This window comes from Lepidochelys kempii, chromosome 14 (genome assembly GCF_965140285.1).
Source record: "Lepidochelys kempii isolate rLepKem1 chromosome 14, rLepKem1.hap1, whole genome shotgun sequence".
In the NCBI taxonomy this organism is placed as follows: Eukaryota; Metazoa; Chordata; order Testudines; family Cheloniidae; genus Lepidochelys; species Lepidochelys kempii.
Window position 1 is genome coordinate 3,383,445 of NC_136393.1, and position 21,963 is coordinate 3,405,407.

General features: G+C 59.8%; 1 protein-coding gene across 4 annotated transcripts in view; it reads right to left on the reverse strand.

Annotated features, from left to right (window-relative positions):
- Positions 1 to 20,490, reverse strand: part of KIF19 (kinesin family member 19) — a 29,194-nt gene extending 8,704 nt beyond the window's left edge. For 3 of the 4 annotated variants that reach the window (XM_078848468.1, XM_073311322.2, XM_078848469.1), the window contains exons 1-10: positions 20,032 to 20,490; positions 16,941 to 17,021; positions 7,891 to 8,001; positions 6,850 to 6,937; positions 6,324 to 6,460; positions 4,231 to 4,356; positions 3,486 to 3,680; positions 1,390 to 1,536; positions 892 to 1,014; positions 168 to 324 (exon numbers count right to left, since the gene is read on the reverse strand). In XM_078848468.1, the coding sequence (XP_078704594.1) occupies positions 168 to 324; positions 892 to 1,014; positions 1,390 to 1,536; positions 3,486 to 3,680; positions 4,231 to 4,356; positions 6,324 to 6,460; positions 6,850 to 6,937; positions 7,891 to 8,001; positions 16,941 to 17,021; positions 20,032 to 20,070 (1,204 nt within the window). In that variant the 5' untranslated portion in view covers positions 20,071 to 20,490. Of the gene's footprint in view, positions 1 to 167; positions 325 to 891; positions 1,015 to 1,389; positions 1,537 to 3,485; positions 3,681 to 4,230; positions 4,357 to 6,323; positions 6,461 to 6,849; positions 6,938 to 7,890; positions 8,002 to 16,940; positions 17,022 to 17,106; positions 17,194 to 20,031 lie in introns of those variants that run through there. The other variant, XM_073311323.2, reaches the window with a different exon arrangement.
- Positions 20,491 to 21,963: the final 1,473 nt, after the last annotated feature.

Genomic DNA, 21,963 nt, shown 5'->3' on the forward strand with positions numbered 1-21,963 from the left:
TGCCCTCCTCCGGGGTGGGGGCACGGCCGCCCGGCTGCCTTCTGCTGAGGAGAAGGCGCGGCCGGGAGCAGCACCTGGCTCCGGCGGGAGCAGGGAGTGGTACCAGCTCGGTGTGGGGCAGTGTGATCGGGCCTGGCAGCGGGGAGGGCCGGCCCCGCCGGCGTTACCTTGGATGTGGCGGATGTCACCCCGCTCGCCCCGGGCCGGGCGCGGCCCCTGCGCGTCGATCTTGCACTTGAGACGCCGGATCTCGCTGCGCAGGTCCGAGATGATGCGGGTGTACTGGGCAACGTGGTACGAGACATTGAGCAGGTTCCGCCTCACCTGCGGAGACGGGCCGAAGGGTCAGCGCGCTGGGGAGGTGACTCCCGCCAGCACCGCACCCCGGCTGCTCCCGGGGAAGGGGGGCGGGTCTCTCCTAGAAGGCAGGAGGGCGGGGTGCTGGGTGCCCAGGCAAGGGGGAGGATCAGGATGCCAGGTGCCCCTGGTGGGGAAGGGAGGGCGGGGCGCCCGGTGAGAGGACAGAGGGCGGGGCGCCGGGTGGGGGAAGGGAGGGCGGGGCGCCCGGTGAGAGGACAGAGGGTGGGGCGCCCGGTGAGAGGACAGAGGGTGGGGCGCCGGGTGGGGGAAGGGAGGGTGGGGCGCCCGGTGAGAGGACAGAGGGTGGGGCGCCGGGTGGGGGAAGGGAGGGCGGGGCGCCCGGTGAGAGGACAGAGCGTGGGGCGCCCGGTGAGAGGACAGAGGGTGGGGCGCCCGGTGAGAGGACAGAGGGTGGGGCGCCGGGTGGGGGAAGGGAGGGCGGGGCGCCCGGTGAGAGGACAGAGGGTGGGGTGCCGGGTGGGGGAAGGGAGGGCAGGGTGCTGGGTGCCCCAGGCCGGGTGCCAGCAGTACCGTGGTTTTGATGCTCTTGGCGCGGTCGGCGTAGGTGAGGGTGCTGCGGGACTCCTCGAAGGCGCTGCTGGCAGGGCTGATGTGGGCGATCATGACTGTGCGGCTGTTGCCCCCGAGGGAGTCCTGGCGACAGAGGATCGTGGGGCTGGGTGTCTGCCAGGGCCGGAGGCTGCAGCCCTATCCCCAGGCCTCTGCCCCAGGCACTGGAATCGGAACGAGCTGGGCCCAGGCCCGTCTGCCCACCCCCAGCCTGGCCCTAGGGGCCTGCGCTATTCTGGCCCCTTGGCCACGCCGCGGTGGTCCCGACCTCCTGGCACACACGGCACCCGGGCTGACGCGGGCCAGACCGAGCTGTGCAGAGCTGGAGCCGTGTCACTCACGCTGGGGTGCTCCAGCCCTGGGTCCCCTCCCCGGGCCTGCACCCCAACTGCCTGCTGCAAGGTGCTGCTGATCGCCCCGCCCTGGCCCAGGGTCCGGCGGGCGCTCGTCCCGCTGTACCTTCAGGAGGCGGGTGAGCTTGCTGTCGCGGTAGTTGACGTACTTGGGGGCCCCCTTGTCGCTCAGGGCATTGATGCAGTTCCCCAGGGCCAGCAGCGAGCGGTTGATGTGGGCTCCCTCCTTCATCCTCTGCCCACGGTTCTGGGTCTGTGGGGGCAGGGCAAGGGTGTGAGGCAGAGATTCGGGGCCAGCCCTGGAGGAGGGGCACGCGGGGCTTTGTGCATGGCCACTCCCAAGCACACCCCCGGCTTGCAGGCGCCTAGCAGCACACGGAAGAGTCGGCTTGGACATGACAACGCCCGGCAGAGCGATGGGCTGCGCAGGCATCGGGGAAGGCGTGGGTTTGGTACCCACACAACAGCTCCCACTGGGGCCCTCGCCAGCACCCCCTGCAGGGCATGGCGCAGCATGGCGTGGCCAAGGGTCCCACTCCTCCACTGGCAAAGCGCTCGTGACTAGGGGATGTTTGGCTGCTTGGAAACATCCCCCCCCCCCAACTTAAATGGTCTTTTTTCTTTTTAAAGGAGAGAAAATCAAAGGCAACAGCCCAGCTCTGAGCACCAACAAGCAACCCTACAATAACAAACACACATGCAACCCTAGATAACAAATCAGTATGCACAGCCCAGTGCCCACAAATGACCCGACAACAATAGCCTATACGCACGGGGACCTCCAGCAGACCCCACGGCTTGCGGGCAGCACTTCCGTGACATCTCCTAACCCAGCACTCGCACTTCCCCCGCAGGTGCCACCTTTCCACAAGCCGCAGGCGAAGCTACTGCATGAACCAGCCAGGAGTCCAGGCTGGGAAAGGGAAAGCCGAGGTCATCTGACCTGCCCCCCTACTGGAAACTGCCAGAGCCTCCCCTGAAACACGTGCTGTGCCCAGTAAATGGAGCGTGGAAACGGGGATTGGTCTAGAAGAGGGCCAACCCCAAGCCTGCGGCACTAGGGGGCGCTGTGAGCTTGACTAAACCGGAGCAGCACCAGCTGGTGAAGTCCATTGTTCTGCCTGGCACCAGGACTGCGTGGGCAGAGCGGATCCGGGAGCAAGGGCTCCAGTCCCCCACGCAGCCCCAGGGAGCACAGACTGCAGCCGAACCCGGCACACATAGTCGCGTGGGACCATGGCACATGAGGGACCTACCCTCAGGACTGATCCAGCCCCAAAGCTGGTGACTCCAGCCCTGGGCACCCCACGCACAGCTCTGCTGGTGCCCATCAAACGTACAGTCTGACCCACGGCCCCCTGGAAGCGCCAATCACCACGGTCTCTAGGGGCCGAAGGTATCCATTGCTGGCACACCGGGTGGGAGGCAGCGTGTGTGTTATCATGGCCATCGGCCTGACCTACCCCTGGTCCATCACCCACCTGTGCTGGTGCCCCTCAGTTCCGACCCACTGCCCCCTGCTAGTCCAGCCCTGGCTCGCCCGTGTACCCGCAGCACAGCACACCACACAGGGGATGTCCGACCTAGACCAAGGTGGATGCATTTGGCCTGCCCAGCTTCCTGGGCACTGGGGTGGGTTCTTTGTCCTGCCTTTCGCAAGTTCCCTCTCTCTCCATTCAGGACATGGAGGGGCCAGCCCCACCCCACAGACTTGGGGGGCCCTGGCAATTTGGGGGGAGCCATCCCTTGAGTGGAGCCCCTGAACCCTGCCTTCTGCGACTGATCATGTCGGAGCCTGTCTCCTGGCCTCAGTGCAAAGCCCCAGCTCCCAGAGCAGGGTCGTTGGCCCTGTCTCACAGTCGCAGCAAGGGAACGTGGCTCGACCGCGGCCCCACAGCCAGGCTGCAGTGGCGCTGGGGTTAGGACCGCACCGTCCTGGCTCCCAGCCCCATGCCCAGACCACGAGGCCACATCCCCTCAATGCATCATGCTACTGCCACGTCCCCAGGACAAAACCTGCTGCAGCACCCAGACTGATCCTTTCCACCCCACTCGAGAGCCTGCCCCCGGCATGTGCCCACATCGCTGTACATTCACCCTCTTGTTGCCCCTCTACCCCACAGAGCGTGGAAGTGTTCTCCCCTGTGCACCAACCGGCTGCTGGCACCGCTGGGCTGCCCCCCTGGAACCCCCTCCCCGTACCTGAGATGCCCTCTCGGAGCCAGCCAGGTCGATCATGAAGAGCCGCCCCACCCGCACCTCCTGCATGATGTTCCTGATGCGGGGCTTCTGGCGGACGGTGACCTGCAGCACAGCGTGGGACCGCGATGACGTCTGGTTGGCGGCCGTGGGCTCCTGCATCCTCTGCTTGTTCCCCTTCAGCAGCAGCTGCATGACCTGCGGGGCGGCAAGGGGGCAAGAGGGCGATGGTGGGCAGGTTGAGAGGGGGGCAGAGTGGGACACAGCCAGTCGCTCTGCCACCCAGTCCCTCCAGCACCCCGCTGCACGTGGCAGCCTCGCATCTCCGCTGGGCACCCCTGCAGCACATACAGCCTGTGTCCCTGGACGTTCGTTCCCCTCCACCCCCCAGCCTGCCGCGCCGGGTCAGTGCGCACCCCACCAGTGCCCTAATAGTGTCCCTGGGTTTCGTGGCCCCCCTTCGCAGGATGTCACTTCAGCACCGTGCCAGGTGAGGGGAGGGCTCTGGGGCCGCGCCGGGACAGCGCGCTGACAGGACTCGGAGGAGGGGACTGCCGGGCAGGGCACTCATGGCCAACAGCCTGACCACGGCTACTCCAGACCCAGCTCCGCTGGCCTGGCGCCCAGGCAGGGGGCGAGTCTCTAGGCTCCTACGCTCGAGGCCAGGAGAGGCCGTGTGTAGGGGGGGCTGGAGACAAGGGGAGCTGCAGGATTGAAAGTCGTGCCGGGGTCTGTGCCTCACGCTCACCTCCTTGGCGTTGATGGTGGAGACTTCCGTGATCCCCGCCACCTGGATCACTCCCTTGGCGTCCTCCCGCAGCTCCAGGAAGCCCAGCGACGGGTTGAGCAGGTCCCGGATCATCTCGTTGTAGATCTAGTCGCAGCGGGAGGGGGTTGGCACGGGGGAGGGAGAGCGGCAGCCAAAGAACCCCCCTCTATGTCTTTGGCCACGGCAGGGGTGAGCTGCAGGAGTCTGGCATGACATTTTGCCCCACCCCACCCATCTGGGCTGGCCACACCCTGCCCACACCAGAGAGCCCAATGCACCCTCCACAGTCAGCCTGGCTTCGCTCCCCATCAGCCCTGGGTGCTTGGCTCTTGGGATCAAGCCCTGCCATGCCAGTGCCCACAATGGGGGCCAGCGTGGAAAATGCCAAGGAGGGGCCCCACCTTCCCCCAAGCCAAGGGCACCCCCACCTTCGGGGGGCCAGGCAGAGTGCCAGGCGGCAGCAGGGAAATGCAGCCGATATTCAGGGAAGGGCCAATCCCCTCCACTGGGCGTTGGCAGCTGTCGGGCTCCTGCCCTGACTCTGGGCAGAGTCTTGCCTGGGCCCTGACAGCGGCCGGCGAGTGCTGATGGTTTAGAGACCCCAGGGCCCCAGCCCCGGATCAGGCTCCCAGCCCCCCACGCCACTGGGGCTGAACAGCTCAGAGAAGGAACATGAGGGTCCTTTGCTCCTTGGCACCTGTGAGCTCCCTCAGGCCCAGCATCTGCTCCCCACCCTGCCCCATAGCGCTGCCCCTTAGCAGCCCTGCCATGAGGTTCCAGGAGCTGGCACGCTGCCCTCAGCCCTGACCCTCTGGACCAGGCCCGCGGCAGGATTGGGCTGGGGCCCAGCTGCACGAGGGAGCTGGGCGCGCCCCTGGTCCCTGCCCAGGCCCCACTCCCGGATATTTATCCTCTCGGCCACCCCGGCCCCGTTGCCTGGCTCCCAGGGAGTCTTTGTGGGTGGTTCCTCCCGGGCAGCCTGGCTGCCTGTGTCAATACTGTGGTAGCCCATGCAGGCAGCGAGCTGGCAGTGAGTCCCCGTGCGTTACCACGGCGATTATCTGCCCGCGGGGCACAGAGCGGGTGCTCGCTGGACCACAAAGCCGGCGACTGAGACGGGCAGAGAAGATGGAGCGACCCCGGGGGCTCCACGTGAGCTGGGGAAAGGGGAAGCCAAGTCCCCCCAGTCCCTGGCACCTCCCAGACCATACACACGAATGCACGTTACACACCCCACCTGCCTGTCTGTACACACGTGTGCGCACACACACGATACAACACACACTGTATGAGCACCACACACACACAACCCACCTATCCACACACACACACACACTATACAACACACCCTGTATCAGCACCACAGACACCGTACACACACAACCCACCTATCCACACACACACACACTATACAACACACACTGTATGAGCACCACACACACACAACCCACCTATCCACACACACACACACTATACAACACACACTGTATGAGCACCACACACACACAACCCACCTATCCACACACACACACACACACTATACAACACACACTGTATGAGCACCACACACACGCAACCCACCTGTCCACACACACACACACTATACAACACACACTGTATCAGCACCACAGACACCACACACACACAACCCACCTATCCACACACACACACACACTATACAACACACACTGTATGAGCACCACACACACGCACAACCCACCTGTCCACACACACACACACTATACAACACACACTGTATGAGCACCACACACACACACACTATACAACACACCCTGTATCAGCACCACAGGCACCGTACACACACAACCCACCTATCCACACACACACACACACACACACATACCAGATACACCCGGTATGAGCACCACACACACACAACCCGCCTATCCATACACACACACACTACACAGACACACCCTGCATGAGCACCAAACACAGAACCCGCCCGTCCATACACACACACTATACAGACACCATACATACACAACTCGCCTGTACACACACACACACCAGACACACAACCTGCCTGTCCTTACACACTTGGGCCTTACCTCGAGGTAGGACATCGACACCTCATACTCCATGTCATCGCTGGTCTCCTCAATGGCTCTGAAGAGGTCATGGAGGGTGCGTGCGTAGATGCCGGGCTCATGGTCTGTGCCCAGCATGGTGTACGTCTTCCCGCAGCCTGGGGGGCAGCAGGAAGGCAGTCAGGGCTCTCTGCCGGACAGGGGACCCCATGGGTCTGTGCTGGGCGGGGAGGGGACGGGGCATCCCCTGTGGGTCTGTGCGGGGCGGGGTGGGGACGGGGACCCGGCCACCAGCGGCTCGCAGGCATCCCCCGTGGACATCTGCTTCATGCTGCACCCTCCCCTTTGTGGCTCTGAGCCGACTCCTTAGTGCCAGAGCTGGGGGCCCGCAGGCCCTGGGTGCCTCCCAGACCCTGCCCTCCCGCTACCCCCGTGGCGAGGCCGAAACGTTGCCTTCTTGGCCAGAGGCGCGGGTGGCTCCCTGCCCCGTGTGGCTCCCTGCCTTGGCCCCTGCGGGCAAGCGTTCCCAGCGTGGGGCGGCCCTTACCGGTGGGGCCGTAGGCGAAGACGGTTGCGTTGTACCCAGAGATGACACCTTCGATCAGGCCCTTGGTGGTGGCGCGATAGACCATCTCCTGCAGCCGGAGAGCACGGGAGGGTGACAGGCCTCGGTGGGGAGGCGATGCAGACAGACATGTCAGGATTCTCCCCCCACCCCCGTGTCCTGTCATCTCCCCCCTCCACAACACCGAGGCAATTACCTTTGGACCAAACTCCCCTCAACTGAAAATGTGGGGTGCGCATGTACCATCCAGCTTCCCCCCGGGTCCCAGACCCCTCCGCAGCTGTCCAGCCACCGTTACGGGCCTTTCCTCTGCTCCACTCACCCACCTGCATGCAGCCACCACCCTAACCCTCCCGGCATGCCCCACGATGAGGCACACGCCCTGGTGTGCTGGGACAGACCTGTGCTCACCCAGCGCGCAGGGACAGAGCTCAGACACTCCTGTGCTCCATGCCCTGGCTCCTGCCACCCAAGGTGCAGGAGAATCGCCACCAACAGGGAGCAGTATAGGGCTGCTGACACACAGCTGGGCAGCTCTGATTCCATCCACTAGATGAGTTCCAATTCCCTTCCCCGCCACCTGGGGCCAATGAGGGGCTCAGAAACCTGCTGAAGGGCAGGTCTCTGGGCACTGGAGGAGAGGGGATGCACAGTACCCCCCCACGCTCTCCCTTCCCCCGCTTGCCTTGGTTGTTACAAGGAAGCGGGGGGCATTTGATGGGGGCAGCCTCCCCAGTGTCAGCGTATTGTGGACATTAGCATGAAATGGAACTGCTGAAACCAGACCCAGGGCCCAGCTTGGCCCAGCCCCCGGCCTGGCCCAGCCCCGCTGCCCGGCCACCATTGAGCACCTGCTGCCATAGCCACTGTGTCGCGCAGATGGGGAGGGGGCAGGGTGGGGGCTGAGGATGCTGGGATAGCAAGGTCCCCCGCCGAGGACCCCCCAATCCTCCAGGCTCAGGGCTGGGTGGCCCATATGAAGGGCTTCGAGCCCGGCAGGATTCCAGGGGCCCAGCTCCTCACCTGAGTTGCCGTGAAGTCAAAGGCCACGTCGAAGACATAGGATTTCTCGCGGGAGCGGTTGGCTCGCAGGATGTCCTCGGGGTCCTCCATGGGGTCCATGAGCACCACTACCTGCCGGGACACCGGGTGCCAGGAGTCAGCAGGGCATGGCCACGTGCCAGCCTCCTTTCCCGGGCAGCCCTAGGATCAGGCCCGCCTGCCCCACACGCTGCGAGCCCCCACTCTCCTTGGGAAGCCGCGTGTCCCAGCGCAGCAATCGGGGGGGACGAGGGATGGCGTAGCAGGCACCTGGGCTGCGGCATGCGCTGGTCTGCCATTCACCTTCTACAACAGGATGGCAGTGAAATGAACCTCCATTGGGTCTCTGAGGACAGCCCCCCCCAGCCTGCCCCACTGACCAGGCTGTGTAGAGACCGACCATCTCCCAGGGAGACCGGCTGGGGCAGAGGGCCATTCCGCTCTCTGCGGGGTAAGCAGCTCCCTGTGGCGCCGGGATTGCACCTCCTGGAGAGTCCCTGACTCAAGAGGCTCCCCAACAGGCTGAGACACCCCGAGGCCGCACGCCGGGGGACGGAGCCAGGAGGGGCCAGCTGGGCAGCTCCAAAACCCAATCGAAGGGCGCTGGGGGTACAGACACTCGGTGCCAGCTGGCAGCTGTGTGGCCTGGGAAGTGGCACTGTCCCAATTTGGGGTCAGTCCGAACGGTTTGTTTCCATATTGGCCATGTTTCAATGTGAAATTCGGTTTATATATAAAACACAGCCACTTTCTAAATGAAACGGCCTTTTGAAAACAAACCATGGAACCTCTGGTTCCAGCCCTGGCAAAGCAGGACGGGCTGCTTTGGTCACAGCTTCTCCCCACCATTTTCCAAAATGTATTTTTTGTCAAAACAGACACAAGTTTGCAAAAATAATAAATAAATAAAATTGGTTTTAGTCAAAAAGGTGTTTTCCGAGAGGGATCTGTTCTGCTGAACATTCTCCCACCAGCGTCACTGCTGACATCAGGGGAGCGCCACGTGACAGCCGGCTCCATCACGCCTTCTGCCCTGGCATGGTTCACTGCTCCATCACCCCCCCACCCCCAACCTAGCACAACTCCCAGCTCCATCGTGCCCCCCATGCTGGTACAGCTCCTGGCTCTATCTTGCCCCCGGCCCTGGCATGGCTCCTGCCCTTCCCTCTCTCAGTCTCCTTGTTTGCTGCTATCCTCCTCTGGGGGCTCAGGGTTTGTAGCCTTTTAATAACTGACCTGATTCCGAGATGTGAGACAGGCTGGCCCCTGGGGGCTTGGCTGGCAATTAGACCGTGCTAAACTGGAGCTCAGCTGCACTCCAAGGAGCAATGAGCAGCGAGATGGGGCAGGGAGATCTCTGCCGGCTTGTACTGGGCACAGATTGTCTAGCAGGGACCGACCTCTGCTTTGGCCTCTCCTCCGGGCAGAGACAAATGGAGAAGGTAGATCCAGAAGGAGACGGTCTCCGCATGCCCCAGGGAATGCTAGCCAGTGACCTCCCTGCTCCCGAATGGCCCTTTTGAAAGCTGGGGTCCCTCGGGAACTGGGCCCACAGGCTAATGTCACAGCTGCTCTCTCAGGGGAGCTCAGGAGATTAGGTTTGCCAGAGTGACCGTTATTTAAAGACTAGCTGGGTCTCAGGTGTCAGCTACAGCTGGATGGTGGAACTGAGTCAGGGCCCCGGAGCAGCAGCTCCGCTTTCCAGATGGCAGCATGCAGAGGAGAACAAGGGTGGGGATTACGGGGGGCTGCGGGTCCCAAAACAGAGCTGGGACTGGAGGGTGCAAGGTCAGGACTGAGCGGCACCAGCAAGGTGTGTGAGCCAGAGGGGTGAGGGGGTGGGGGGTGAGAGGGGGCAGAGCTGGGATCCCTGATCCAGCACGAGAATCCAGAGAGACCAGGGCAGCTGCTCCCTGAAGCAAGTGCCAGGGGCTGCAGGCTCTGTGCGTTACCCAGTGTTCTTCACCCACTGAGCCCCAGGCCCCCGCCAGGGAAACATTTATCTTCCTTTGTCCTCTGTGAGCACTGCTGGCCCCGGCTCCTGCTCCTGGGCGCGGCCCAGCGCTGCGGCGGAGAGGACAGGCCCATACTTGCTGCTGGGACATCCCTCCCCATTCACAAGGCACCTGGCCGTTTGTTGAGGCCCCACGGGACAAGATAAGCTGTTCTTCAGCCAGGCTGGGAAGGCAGAGGCTGGCTCTGGAGGGGGTGGCCTCAGGAGCCCGGCTGTGCCTGGTCCATTGTGGGGAGCCCAGCGAGGCAGACCAGCCAGAGCACTGAAATAAGGAGGAAATGCAGGGGGATGGGGGGATCCAGGGATCCCTGGAGTAGGATGGCTCTAGGAATCCACACCATTTGCATGCACCACCACAGTGGCAGCTGGGAAATGCTGGAGGCCCAGGGCCAGGCAAGCCCTGCAAGCCCAGTGGCTATCACCCCAGGTCCAGCTCAGGGGACGGTTCCACTTAGGGTAACCAGACAGCATATGTGAAAAATTGGGACGGGGGTGAGGGGTAATAGGTGCCTATATAAGAAAAAGCCCTGAATATCAGGACTGTCCCTATAAAATCGGGACATCTGGTCACCCTAGTTCCACTGGAATTGCAGCTGCACCCCCCAGCGCTGCCGTGTTTGGCCCAAACAGCCCCCTGGCCCCGCATGCTGCTGCCTGGCATCAGGTTCCTCTTTGAACTGGTGGGAACAAGGCTCAGGTTGGGTTTCAGAGCAAGGAGAGAACAAAACCGTCCTCAGAGCCTCTTGGCCAGGGCTCAGTGTAATATGATCAGCAGCCACCAACCCGGCCAGGCGAGGCACCTGTGCACAGCAGGGAAGGGGCCTGGCCAATGGACCACCAGCCTGGCATCCCACCCCCAGCCATCCCAGGCAGCAGGCAGATCTCCCCAGTGTTGGTGCAGGATATTTCAGAGGAAGCCCTAAGCCCCCATGAAACACACCCAGCTCTGCAGTGCTGCACAGGGGACGGGGACAGCTCTGGAACCCCAGCAGCTGATCTGATGGTGCCCTCAAGCTGTCACTAGCATCCTCACCAGTGTCCTGGCATATGCCAGGGCTAGTCACAGAAAAACACAACCCCTAGCTCTTCTCTGACGCTTGTCATCAGTTAATCTCAGGGCACCTTACAAAGGAGGCCGATATTTCAGGCCATTTTACAGATGGAATCTGGCGCACAAAGAGATGCAGTGATGTGCCCAAGGTTACCCAGCGGGCGGGTGGTCAAAACGGGATTAGAACCCACTTCAGTGCTCTAGCCACTAGGGCCTCCCTCAGCTTCCAGGATATCCTGCTGCAGCAAGGTCCAGAGGTTAACAACCCTAAAGTAAGCGCCTACATACAGCACGTTTGGGGAGTCCCAGGCACTAACGAGCCCCGGCTCATTCTTACAAAGGGCTTGCTGTATTCATGCTAAGACCATTGCCAAGGCAACCAAGAGATGGCAGCAGAAGATCAGGGGTCTTGTGAGTACGTTCCCCCTCAGATGTGGGGGATGGCCCATCAAGCTCACAAGCTGCGGGGAGATAGTACATGTGCTTGGGGCTGGGGGCGTGGGTGACCAGTACAACCCAGGATAAAACGCTTTGGGCCAGATTCCCAGCTGGGGTCTCCAGCAGGCCGACGGAGCTGCCCCGGCTGACGCCCACGGACTGGCTCCTGCGGGGACAGCGGTGGGAAATGCAGGAGGCTGAGGGACAGGGCAGAGCGTGCGGTGGACGGGCTGCCGTGAGGACGTTCGCCCTGGGCTGGCTGCCAGGCCTGGGTGAGCCAGTACTGCCCAGGTGGCTTTGCAGGCCAGCCGAGGGACAGCGGCACAGGAGGGACGAGCTGCAGGGAGAGGCTGCTCTCCCGTTGTGCATTGTTCCCGGGGCCAGGGCCGGCCCTTAACGAGCGCTTTGTGCGCGGTGCCAAGAGAATCCAACTGTCCTCCCCAGTGCCGATCCGCGCCTTTGATCGCAGTCCTCTGTGGGCCAGCGACACACAAAAGCGGCTCTGTGCCACGCACGCCGAGGGTGGGGCAGCTCCAGCAAGGTGCCCTCCACAGGGGGGACAAGCAGGGAGTGCTGCCCCACAGGGGCCAGCGGGGGCTCCCCACACTTTGGCAGCAACCAGCAGGGGGCACTCTTGCTGCCCCCACCAGGGAGTCAGGGTGGGGGGCTGTTCACCCTGGCTGGGGGTGCTCTCCCTGACTCTCCCCCTTGGCCATGGTACACTAGGGAGGGAAGGGCTGGATCCACCAGACCTCCTGGCCCATAGCTGCTCCCTCCCCACCAGTCCTCGGCCCTTCCATAGACACTTCTTCCAGCCCCTTCCCTGAGGATACGAAGGGGGGGACGGGACACAGCCAGCACAGCGCTGCCCCCCCCCCCCAACTGTCTTCTCCCTGTCTCCCATTTCAATGCAGATTTTGACCTTTCCCGAGTGCCGGGCTGGCAGGCTGGTGTGTGCGTGTAACCCTATCCTGGGGGGAGCGGGGTGGCGTCACTCCACCTCACCTGCCCTACTTCCATCCTTGCCAGCATCTCCTAGGTGAGAAACAGAGAGCCTCCCGCCCCGGGCTGCGGGCATCCCCTGTGCCAGAGCCACTTACTGGGTGCCAGGTCGCCAGACAGGGGTTAACATCACTCCCCACCCCACCCCACCCCCAGCATTCCTTCTATCGCAAGTACTTCTAGGGCTCCCGTAGCGTCCTGCTCTGCTTTGGTATTGTAGGGTCTCCCATAAAGGCAGGGCTACACGTGCTGGTTTGTTATTGTAGGGTCTCCCCTAAGGGAAGAGCTATGCACACTGGTTTGTTATCGTAGGGTCTCCCCTAAGGGAAGAGCTATGCACACTGGTTTGTTATGGAAGGGTCGCCATAAGGGCAGGGCTACACGTGCTGGTTTGTTATTGTAGGGTCTCCCAGGGCGGCTGGCACTGGTTTTTGTTAGATAAAATCCATGTTTGCATCATAAATACGAAGATCAGAAAGAAGTCCTGCTACCCGCCCCCTGCCCTCCAGCACAGGGCAGCGACAGGGCCCCGAACACTGGCTCCCCAACAGAATGGGCTCACGCAGGAACTAGCAAGGGCAGAGCTGGGCAGGAGAGATCCCTGACACCATGGGGACGGCGGGGGCAGGATCAGACAGGCTGCAAGGAAGCCCCCGTAGCCCCCGTGCTGGGATCAGGAGAGATCCTGTCCACACCCCCAGTCCCTGGCATCCCCGCCCCCCCCACCCCCAGGCCCTGACGTGGCAGCTGGGTTTGTCTCCAGTTCTATTGCTTGGAGCCAGCGTTGACCCCCCCGCCTGCGCACACTTGTTGCCACGGCGACTAGGTGCTCTGATAAACCATGCCAGTGCACGTCTGAGATAGCATTGTCCCCTGGCCGGAGCGGGGCCCATGCCGGCCCCTGTGCACCTGCTATCCAAGGCAACCCAGAGAAGCGGCTTGCATCTGACCTCCCAGCCCCCCCCCCCCCCACACACAGGAGTGGCCAACACCCCCACCCTGATCCCCTGCATGGTGCGGGCAGAGCCACGGGCATAGGATGGCTGCTTCCCTCAGCCTGGACTTTGTTCTCGGTTTTACCAGGGGAAGAAAATCAGCCAAAGAGGCCCAGAAGGGGAGGCTGTGGATTTGGCGTCCCAGCGAAGCAAGGGGCGGGCACTCCTTGGAGGTCAGCGCGGGGCACTTTTTCCTCCTCGCTAGTGAACTCAGTTGTGCTGGCACCTTGATCCCAGACCCGCCGCAGCCCCTCCTATCCCAGGCCTGGGCTCCCCCAGCTTAGCTCTGCCAACACCCCGGGATGTGGGGCCCTAACATGCCAGGTCACCTCTTTTTCTCACCTGCAACAGCCCCTGCTGTTCCAGCCCTGGACAACTCGCCACTCTTCCAGCTCTGGGGCTGTCTAGGACAGACCCCACCCCGTCCTGCCCGGTGCGCCGTGCGTGTGTGAACAGATCGGACACTGTCCGGAGGATTCCATACGTGAGAGCCGGAGGGCTTGGGCAATAGGGAGTCATCCTGCTGTGCCCTGGGAGCTGGGGGAGGAGAAGCCTTGGGGGACATTCCTACTTCCCATTGCTGCAAAGAAGGGAATGAAGGAAGGGGAAAAGAAAGGCAGGAAGCCTAGAGGGGAAGATGGGCCTGGGGATGGCATGAGTGCGACAGGGAACACGCTCCTCCCAGCACAGCCCCAAGGCACCCGCCTTCCGCCCCATTCTCATCTGACACCCGGGGCCTGGGTAAGGCTGAGGGCGCCGGCTGCCAGATACAGAGGGACCACAGGAAGTGTTCTGCCCTGTGAAAACATGACCAGGGTGTAACGGACGCAGTGACGTCTGCAGGGAGCCTAAGGCAGTCGCTTAGAGTGGGGACAGCCCTTGCGTCTCAGTGGGGCGTTACCTCCAAAAGCTGCTTGTCTGGAGCCTGCCAACCTACCCTGCAAGCTGTGTAACCGCCCCTTCCCTGTCCCCACAGTCTGGGCATCAGCCAGGCCCTCACTCAGGCACTGGAAACACACCTAGACCACAGAGCTGGAGGGGAAATGCCAATGGAGCCATGTTCCATCGCGCTTGGGTCATCAGGTTGATTTTGCTGGAATTTCATTTTGCGTCAGATGGGAGGGTGGGTGGGTGGGTGGGGGGGAGTTTTGAAATGTCCCGTTGCAGCCTTTTTGGAACAAAGCATTTCACGCTGAAAAGACCTTTTCCTTCAGAAACGGATTGCAGAAGGGAATACAACGGTGCGCTTTTGAAGCGAAGCCAAAAGCCAAACAAACCGCTGCTATTTTGTCAAACCCAAACGTTTCAATTGCCCCCAAAGGAATTTCCCTTCACAGAGGCTCTGGGAATTTTCGGGGCTTTGCTCCAATACAGAGCGAAGGCAGATGTCGAAACCCCAAATCCTTTGTGAAACAGAACTTCCATTGTCCCCTCCTGGCTCTAACAGACAGCTCTCCCCCTCCCCCACAATCCGGCTGCACCTCGAAGGGGGCCTGGTCTGCCCTGCTCCCCACCTGGTGACCCTGGGCCCAGCTGCCTAGAAGCAGCCCTGCTTCCAGCCCAGCCAGTTACCATCTGCCTGGAGAGACCCCTAATGCCGCGCTCAGCCCAGGTAAACACAGATGGCAGAGACAGCCCTGAGCTCACGGCCGCCTGCTCTTCCCGTAATTGCTCGAGGGGGGTAAAAATATCCTGCTAATAAACACAGCTGAATTTCCTCCTGACGTGAGGCCGCACTGGGGCTGGCGAGCGGTAACCCGGCCCCAGTGCTTAGCAGCTGTTAATAGAGCTGGATCGATAATGGAATGGGGCAAGGGGAAGCCAAAGGCAGCCAGGATCAGACAGCACCAGGGGACATGGGGAAGGTTGACAGGCCCAGACCCTCAGCCAAGGGCCAGATCCGTGGAGTTTGTTCCAAGGGTTTCTTACACTAAAGAGCTGCTTCAGTGCCATGAGCAACCCTCCATTAACAAACCAGCACGGGCAGGCCTGGGGCTCACATGCGACCTACAACAAACCAGCAGGGGCAACCTGGTGTTTATGATGAACCCTACAACAACAAACCAGAGAAAACTTGGTCTCCTGAGAGCAATGGGTGGGCTACCCAGAGCTACCTCCTAAGGACGCGCAAGGCTTAAGAAGGGGGAAAAGGATGATGCAGCTGTTAACCTTTTCTCAGCTGGCTCCCCGCCACTCCCATCACCCAGGGAAGGTAGGGATTGATTCTGGGGTTGGGTTTCGTTTTCCCTCCCTTTCAGTGTTTAGTTTTTGGCCCAGTAGCTTCTGGGGGCAGGAGGCTGATCTGAAGTGTGACTGATCCGGGTGAGTGATTGGCCACGTTTGAAAGAATCCTCACTGAACCTAGCACGGGACATTTTCTTTTATCTTTTGCATCCTGCATTCCCACACGGCGGGACCCCCGCAACCTGCGGTGCTGGGCGTGACACGAACACTGCGAGAGACAGGCCAGGCCCTGAAGAGCTCACGCACTAACCAGACTGTGGTGTGCCCAAGATAACGGCCCCACTTTCGCAGATTGGGAATTGGGGCCCAGAGAGATGTAGTGAATCAGACTCCCATCTCCAGAATCCCAGCCCAGTGCCTCATCCACGCGGCCGCCCTTCCACCCACGCTCCTGCTCAGCGAGCTGCGGAGAGCACAAGCGGGAATTGAGACAGGCTGCAACTGACAACCAGGAACAGGAATTGTAGCGCTCCAAGGCCATTTGCCACGTCCAGGGGCAAGGGTCCCCAGTGTGCATTTAAAAACGCTTCTTCTTGGGCAGTCCCAAGGGAGGAGGTTTTACTGGCTGGTTTGGATTTAAAGGAAAGTCAGAATGACCCCTAATTAAGGCCAGTGGCCCCTTGGAGGGTGGGGGGCTGCTGGAGCGCTGGGCAGGCCAGCCGTATTCAGATGTCCAGCAGGAGCGCTCTTTGTGGGCACATGGGCCCAGTAGGTACAATTCTACCTGCTCTTCCCTAGCACCTTGGGAAGCAGGAGATTCAATGCAAAACTAGTAACAAAGGAAACCAAGTGTAACGGCATGAAAACACCTTGCTCTTTGCTTTTTAAAGGGCATCGACTGAAAGAGCTCCTGGAAGATTTTGCTTGTTGCATTCCCGTCTCCCATCACAACCGTTAGCAAGAGGATTTCAAGAGAGACACTGCCAAGTATCTTCCAGTCACACCTAATGCGGGAAAGGGCAGCGTGAGCTTCCTCTGTATGCTGCTCTGCCAATGCACCTCATTCTTAGCTTGCAGGCCCCTCCTTGCTAGCCCAGCCCTGTGCTCTCCACACACAGCTCTGCCAATGCCCCTGAATCCTGACCCGCAGCCCCCCAGCCAGACTATCTTCTAGGTTCATTTCTCTTTAGACTGGACACCGGGGGCTTTGACAAAATGCACCAAAATCACAGCCACTTACTCAGACCTGAGGCAGGATTTGAACTTGGATCTGCCAGGGCAATGTCCCCGACACACGATGCCAGCAAGCCCCCCACTCCCCCACCTGCCCGGAATGCTCCTGCCATACCTGTTCATCCACTTTATGAGCTATGAGAGTGGCTCCTTCCTCCAGCTCCACCATGCTGATCGGCCGGATCCGAAGGGCCACCTGGAAGAGAGTGAAGAGAGGGTGAGAGACGTGTGCGGCGAACGGAGCTGGTGGAGGGAAGGCAGAAGAGACGGGGAATCGGCACCTGCACGTGAGCCATGGTGCCGGCCTGGCACAGAGTGTCTCCGAAAGTTCCTAGCACTTAGGAAGCCGGCTGAGTGCGAGCCGCCCACCTGGCACAGCGACTTTGCTGCCGATGTCCATTCCCCACCCCACGCCTCACCTGAGGCATCGCCTCTCTAGCGAGGCAGAGCAGAGGCCCTGGCGCGCCCTCCCCGATGGCCAGCACACAGCAATTACAGCTTTTTCCTGGAAGAAAGAAAACACCGCTGGGAGCAGATCGGTGACTCCGGCTGCTCACACCAGCCCTGTCGCCAAGTTTAAAGGGACAGCTTCAGTCAGTCTGTCCACAGAGGGGCTTTTCCCTCCCTCTAACCCTGTGCTCTTCACTGCCTGGCCAGCCACTGGAAGGTCTGGGTTGCAAAAAGCTTATCAAATCCATCAATTAGCGAAGCTCCCCGCTAGCTGTTTGATCCATCAGCCCAAGGTGTGCTTGGGATTTGCAAAAAGGTTTGGTCTGTGAGAGCAAAGTTGCTGATGGTTAGTGATTCCTGGTGCAGCCATGTCCCGACCAGCTCCCCAGACACTGTGGCATCGATTCCCTCCTTCGCTTCATTTACCCCGTGTGCGTTTCACTGCTGAGCGGGTCCCCTGCCTGTCTGGGGGAGAGTCTCTATAATGGTCACATTCCCTACAAAGGGACCAGGAGCTTGGGAAGAGGCTGAGTCCCACCCAGAAAGTCCAAAGCCAAGTGGCATGAGACATAGGGCTCAGTTCCAGGCCCCCACTCATCACTGGTGCTAATGGGGGTGAGGCATGGGCACTGAGGAGAGGAGAAGCCCTATAGTTGGGAGGGGGTCGATTCAAGTAGTAGTGGGTATCTGAGCCCTGGAAATGCCCGCAATCTGCCAGGTGCTGTCTGTATGCCAGGACACTGTGCCAAGATCTTCATCACCCAGTGGCAACACACCCGGATTTGTAACCTTTTGTATCCTTCGTGTTGAAACGTTCCCAATTAATATTAAGTTGTTAAAGCTAAAGATGCAATAAAATCCAATTTAGCTTTCAAGTCTGAGCCTCTAGGGCTGTCGCAGAACATTTAGGTCGTAGAGAACCACCAGGAATGAGACAACCAAATTTATTTTAAAAAATGATCCACGAAGCAAACAGGCATGCGATTTCCATGTACATAATTCTACAGTTATACGTCCCCTCAGCGATGAAATAGTCCATCAATGGGGTCAGTCCACTGACAACAGCATGAAGTACAGTCTTATAATCCCAGAGCCTCACCGGATCCTTTGGCTGTTAATTGGCGCTCACTTGCAATTTAGCAAAACTGCTCCTTTTCTACTTCATGATATTACCAATTAATATGAACCTGTCCTTTACCCTCATTCTGCCTCAACCACTGCTGCATTGTCTCTTTCCACTTTATTTATGTGAACATCTGCACCAGCATCCTTCCCATACTGCCAGCACCGAAGCATTTCAATAAAACATTCATGATTCTCAACCACCCGCATTAGAAGCCCCGCCTGAACAACTCACAAACCAGGAACCCAACCCTGGGGCCCAGCCTTGCTAACTTGTACCTTCCCAGAGCGCTCTGCTTCCAACTTACCTTGAACTCTCTCGCATGAGCAACTACAGTTTCCCAGACTCCTCTGCAATTTGGCAGTCTCCAACCCCAACTTCTACTGATCTCTCATCCCAAACCACTCGATAGGGTCCCCACTGTAAAACCGGCAGAACCCAACCCGCAGTGGAAGCTTGAGTAGCTAGAGCCAAAAACCGAGGTCTTTGGACTCATTTGTGGCAAATACTGCAGACGTGAGTGTCATCCCCCACACCAGGCCTGGCTTCCTAGCAAAGGCCAAGTTGAGTTGGGTACTTAACAATTGTCTATTGTTAATGAAGCACCAGTGTGAGAGCATGATCGGTGGGCCACGTTGCTGACCAGAATCTCTTGCATGAACAGATCAAAAAATAGCATCTTTCCAGGCATTAACGCACATCGGCGTAAATCTTTCTCCTTCTGTTCTGAGAGTAAAACAGGAAATCTGGAGGGGCGCTGGGATTTTTTAGAAGACAGTTTTACTGCTCTCCAGTAAACAGTTCCTTTAAAAATATTGGCATCATCATTTGGTTTGTGTGTGTCTAATGCTGCTGCAATTCATGACAGCAAACTGTGGGAGGACAAAGGCTGCAAAAGCCAGTCCCTAGGAGGCTATAGCTAGTACTTTAATTCACTCACAAACTAATCTCTATTAGTACAGTACACACACAAGCTATATTAGCCACACACACACACACACTATTGTGCATACACGTGCACAACGCCACGCTTACACAGGGGAGGTCTGTAGCACCTCCTGAGCACACTGTGTGGCTTTATTCCAGGTGTGTAAGAGCTCCAGAGGGTGTCACTCACACTCACTCGCACTCTTTCCCCAGCTCACACACCGGTAGTCACTGTGCACAACACCGGTAACGTTTCAATCAACAAAGGCACGATTACTACAGGGTCCCACAGAACCTGCCCAGCTAGGAACGAGCGCGGGGACAGAGGGCCGGCGGCAGCCCAGTCCTTACCTATGAATGCAGCTCGAGACACCTACAGTGACTTGACCCAATGGATCCGGGGCATTTCTGGGCTGAGCAGGGGGCAAGGGAAGACAAGTGACTAGCGCCAGCCTCCCAGGCGCTGAGGCCAACATCCAAACTCCAGCTTTTGCTCCTGTTCTGACCAGCCACCCAGCCCTTTTCACCCTGCCAGACAGGACGCGAGCATCATTAACCAGCACGTACTAGCTAGCAGCACGAAGGGGAATTCCCCACTTTCCCTGGGCTCCCGATGTGTGCCCGCCGGGCAACACTGGGCACAGTTGGCAGCCAGTCCCCCCTCCCACACTGAGCACGAATCAAGTGACAGCAAAGAACAACTTACCGTGAGTTGCTGGTCTCTGGACTCCTTCACCTCCTTCATGATCCTGGCAGGTGCACAGAGGGTCTAGAGGGGAGGGCCAGCAGCAGCTGCCACAGGCATGGCTCTCAGGACCCTGCACCCGCCACTCCCCCCTCCACAGACCTGTCACTTGCATCCGCTGTTTCCTAAACAACCTGAGACTTAGGCTAATCCTCCCAGAGACAAAAGGGGGAGGCGGGCTGCAGGGACGACGCCAGCCCTGCCTGCTCCTTTCCCATCCACGGGCTCAGGGCCTTTTATCCTCTCGGCCCCCCAGGAGGCTACAGAGCCACAAAGGGCTGGGGTGCAGCATTCCTGCTCCCTTCGGGGAGCTCTAGCCCCGGCTGCCTCTCATGCCAGCTGACCGGGCTGTGCTCAGGAGGGCCAGCCCAGCTCTGCCCAGCTGCTTTTGCTGCCTGCGGGATCTCGCCGGCTCCCCTGGAGATCTTTAAACTGTACACAACAACCGCAGCGCAGCAGGCTCCTGTTGACACAGTAGCACACAAGCAGCTGGGCTGGGCTCTGCTTCGCTCATTCGCCCTCTGGCGGCAGGTATAGGGGTGTGTGTACACGCGTGTGTGCCATGCAGCTCTGCCACAGGGGAGCTGGGCGTGTGAACTGCGTCTACCCAGCAAGCGTGGCGCGGGGCACGAAGCGTGGCTTTGCGGGAAGTGCCCGGGTGTGGTGTCTACACCCTCGCGGCAACCCAGGCCGCGTCTGCTGGTGACGGCGCGTAGGAGGCGTGCACAGCAGGCTGGGTCCACGCTGCGGTGGGGAGCAACTCCCCGCAGCGAAGGCTGCGGCTGCGGGGAGGCAGAGGGAGACTATACTGCTGAAACCAGCAGTGTCCTTAGGGGAGGCACTGCTTGGTCGTGTAGGGGACACACGCACAGGGTTCAGGCGTGTCTTCACTCGCCTACGCCATGCCTCACCATCTGCACAGCTATTGATGTCCATGCTGGGGAAGGTGCAGCGGGTGCATGCCACACGCCGCGGCAAGATTGGTGCAGTGTAGACGCACCTTTAAAGAGAGACACCTGTTGTTTGGCGTGCTTTGAACCTGTGCTTGCTCGCCCAGCTGAGGTCCTTCTAGGTTAAGACTGCTGGGGAAGGTTTATGTGGGGCCTGTCGGGGACAAACAGGGGGTTGGGCTAAAAAAATGTATAAAAGTCACAAAACAGCTTCCAGTGTAGACGCAATTTAGGGCTGAAAAAAGGAGTAAGAGTCTGGAGTAAGCTTACAGTGTAGACACATCTTGAGAGAGTGAGAGTAGGGGGACAGCATGTGTGGATAATGGGGACAGTGTGTGTCTGTCTATCTCTCTCGGAGGACTCGCCTCTTAAGTTTCATTCCCAGTTCTCGGCCCAGCACCGTGACAGACTTTTATCGTGAGATGTAAACATGAGCGTTGTGCACGTCCCATTCACCACTTAACACCCTTTCTTTGAGCCCCACCAGCCAGCGTCCATGCAACGTGGGGAAACAGAATGGAAAGATGCTATAAATCATCACCAGGATTTAATCAATAGATTGGAAGAACACAGCCCAGCTGGAATCCAGATGTACCAGGCGGCTTCAGAGGCAGAAAGAGGCAGCAGCTGTTCCTACGCAGAGCCCCAGCCGGCCAAGACGGTAGGAAGTGCTGTAGGGATTTGAGTGGCACCAGAGTGTCCTGTGGTAGTGACCGAGGATTAATGTGCAGCTTTGTTAAAGGTGTTGCTTTGTTAAAGGTGTCTATTTCAGCAGAAAACGGTGGCCATTTGCGAAGCTGGTGTCAGGCTCAGACGGATGCGGGCAGGGCTGCGGGGCTTAGATCACCCGTTTGTGGGACAGCAGGCGACCTGGCTTCTGGGCAGAGAGTTTTATTTCCTATAAAATCACTTGGTTGGTTTCCCAAGCAGCGTCTGGATTTGA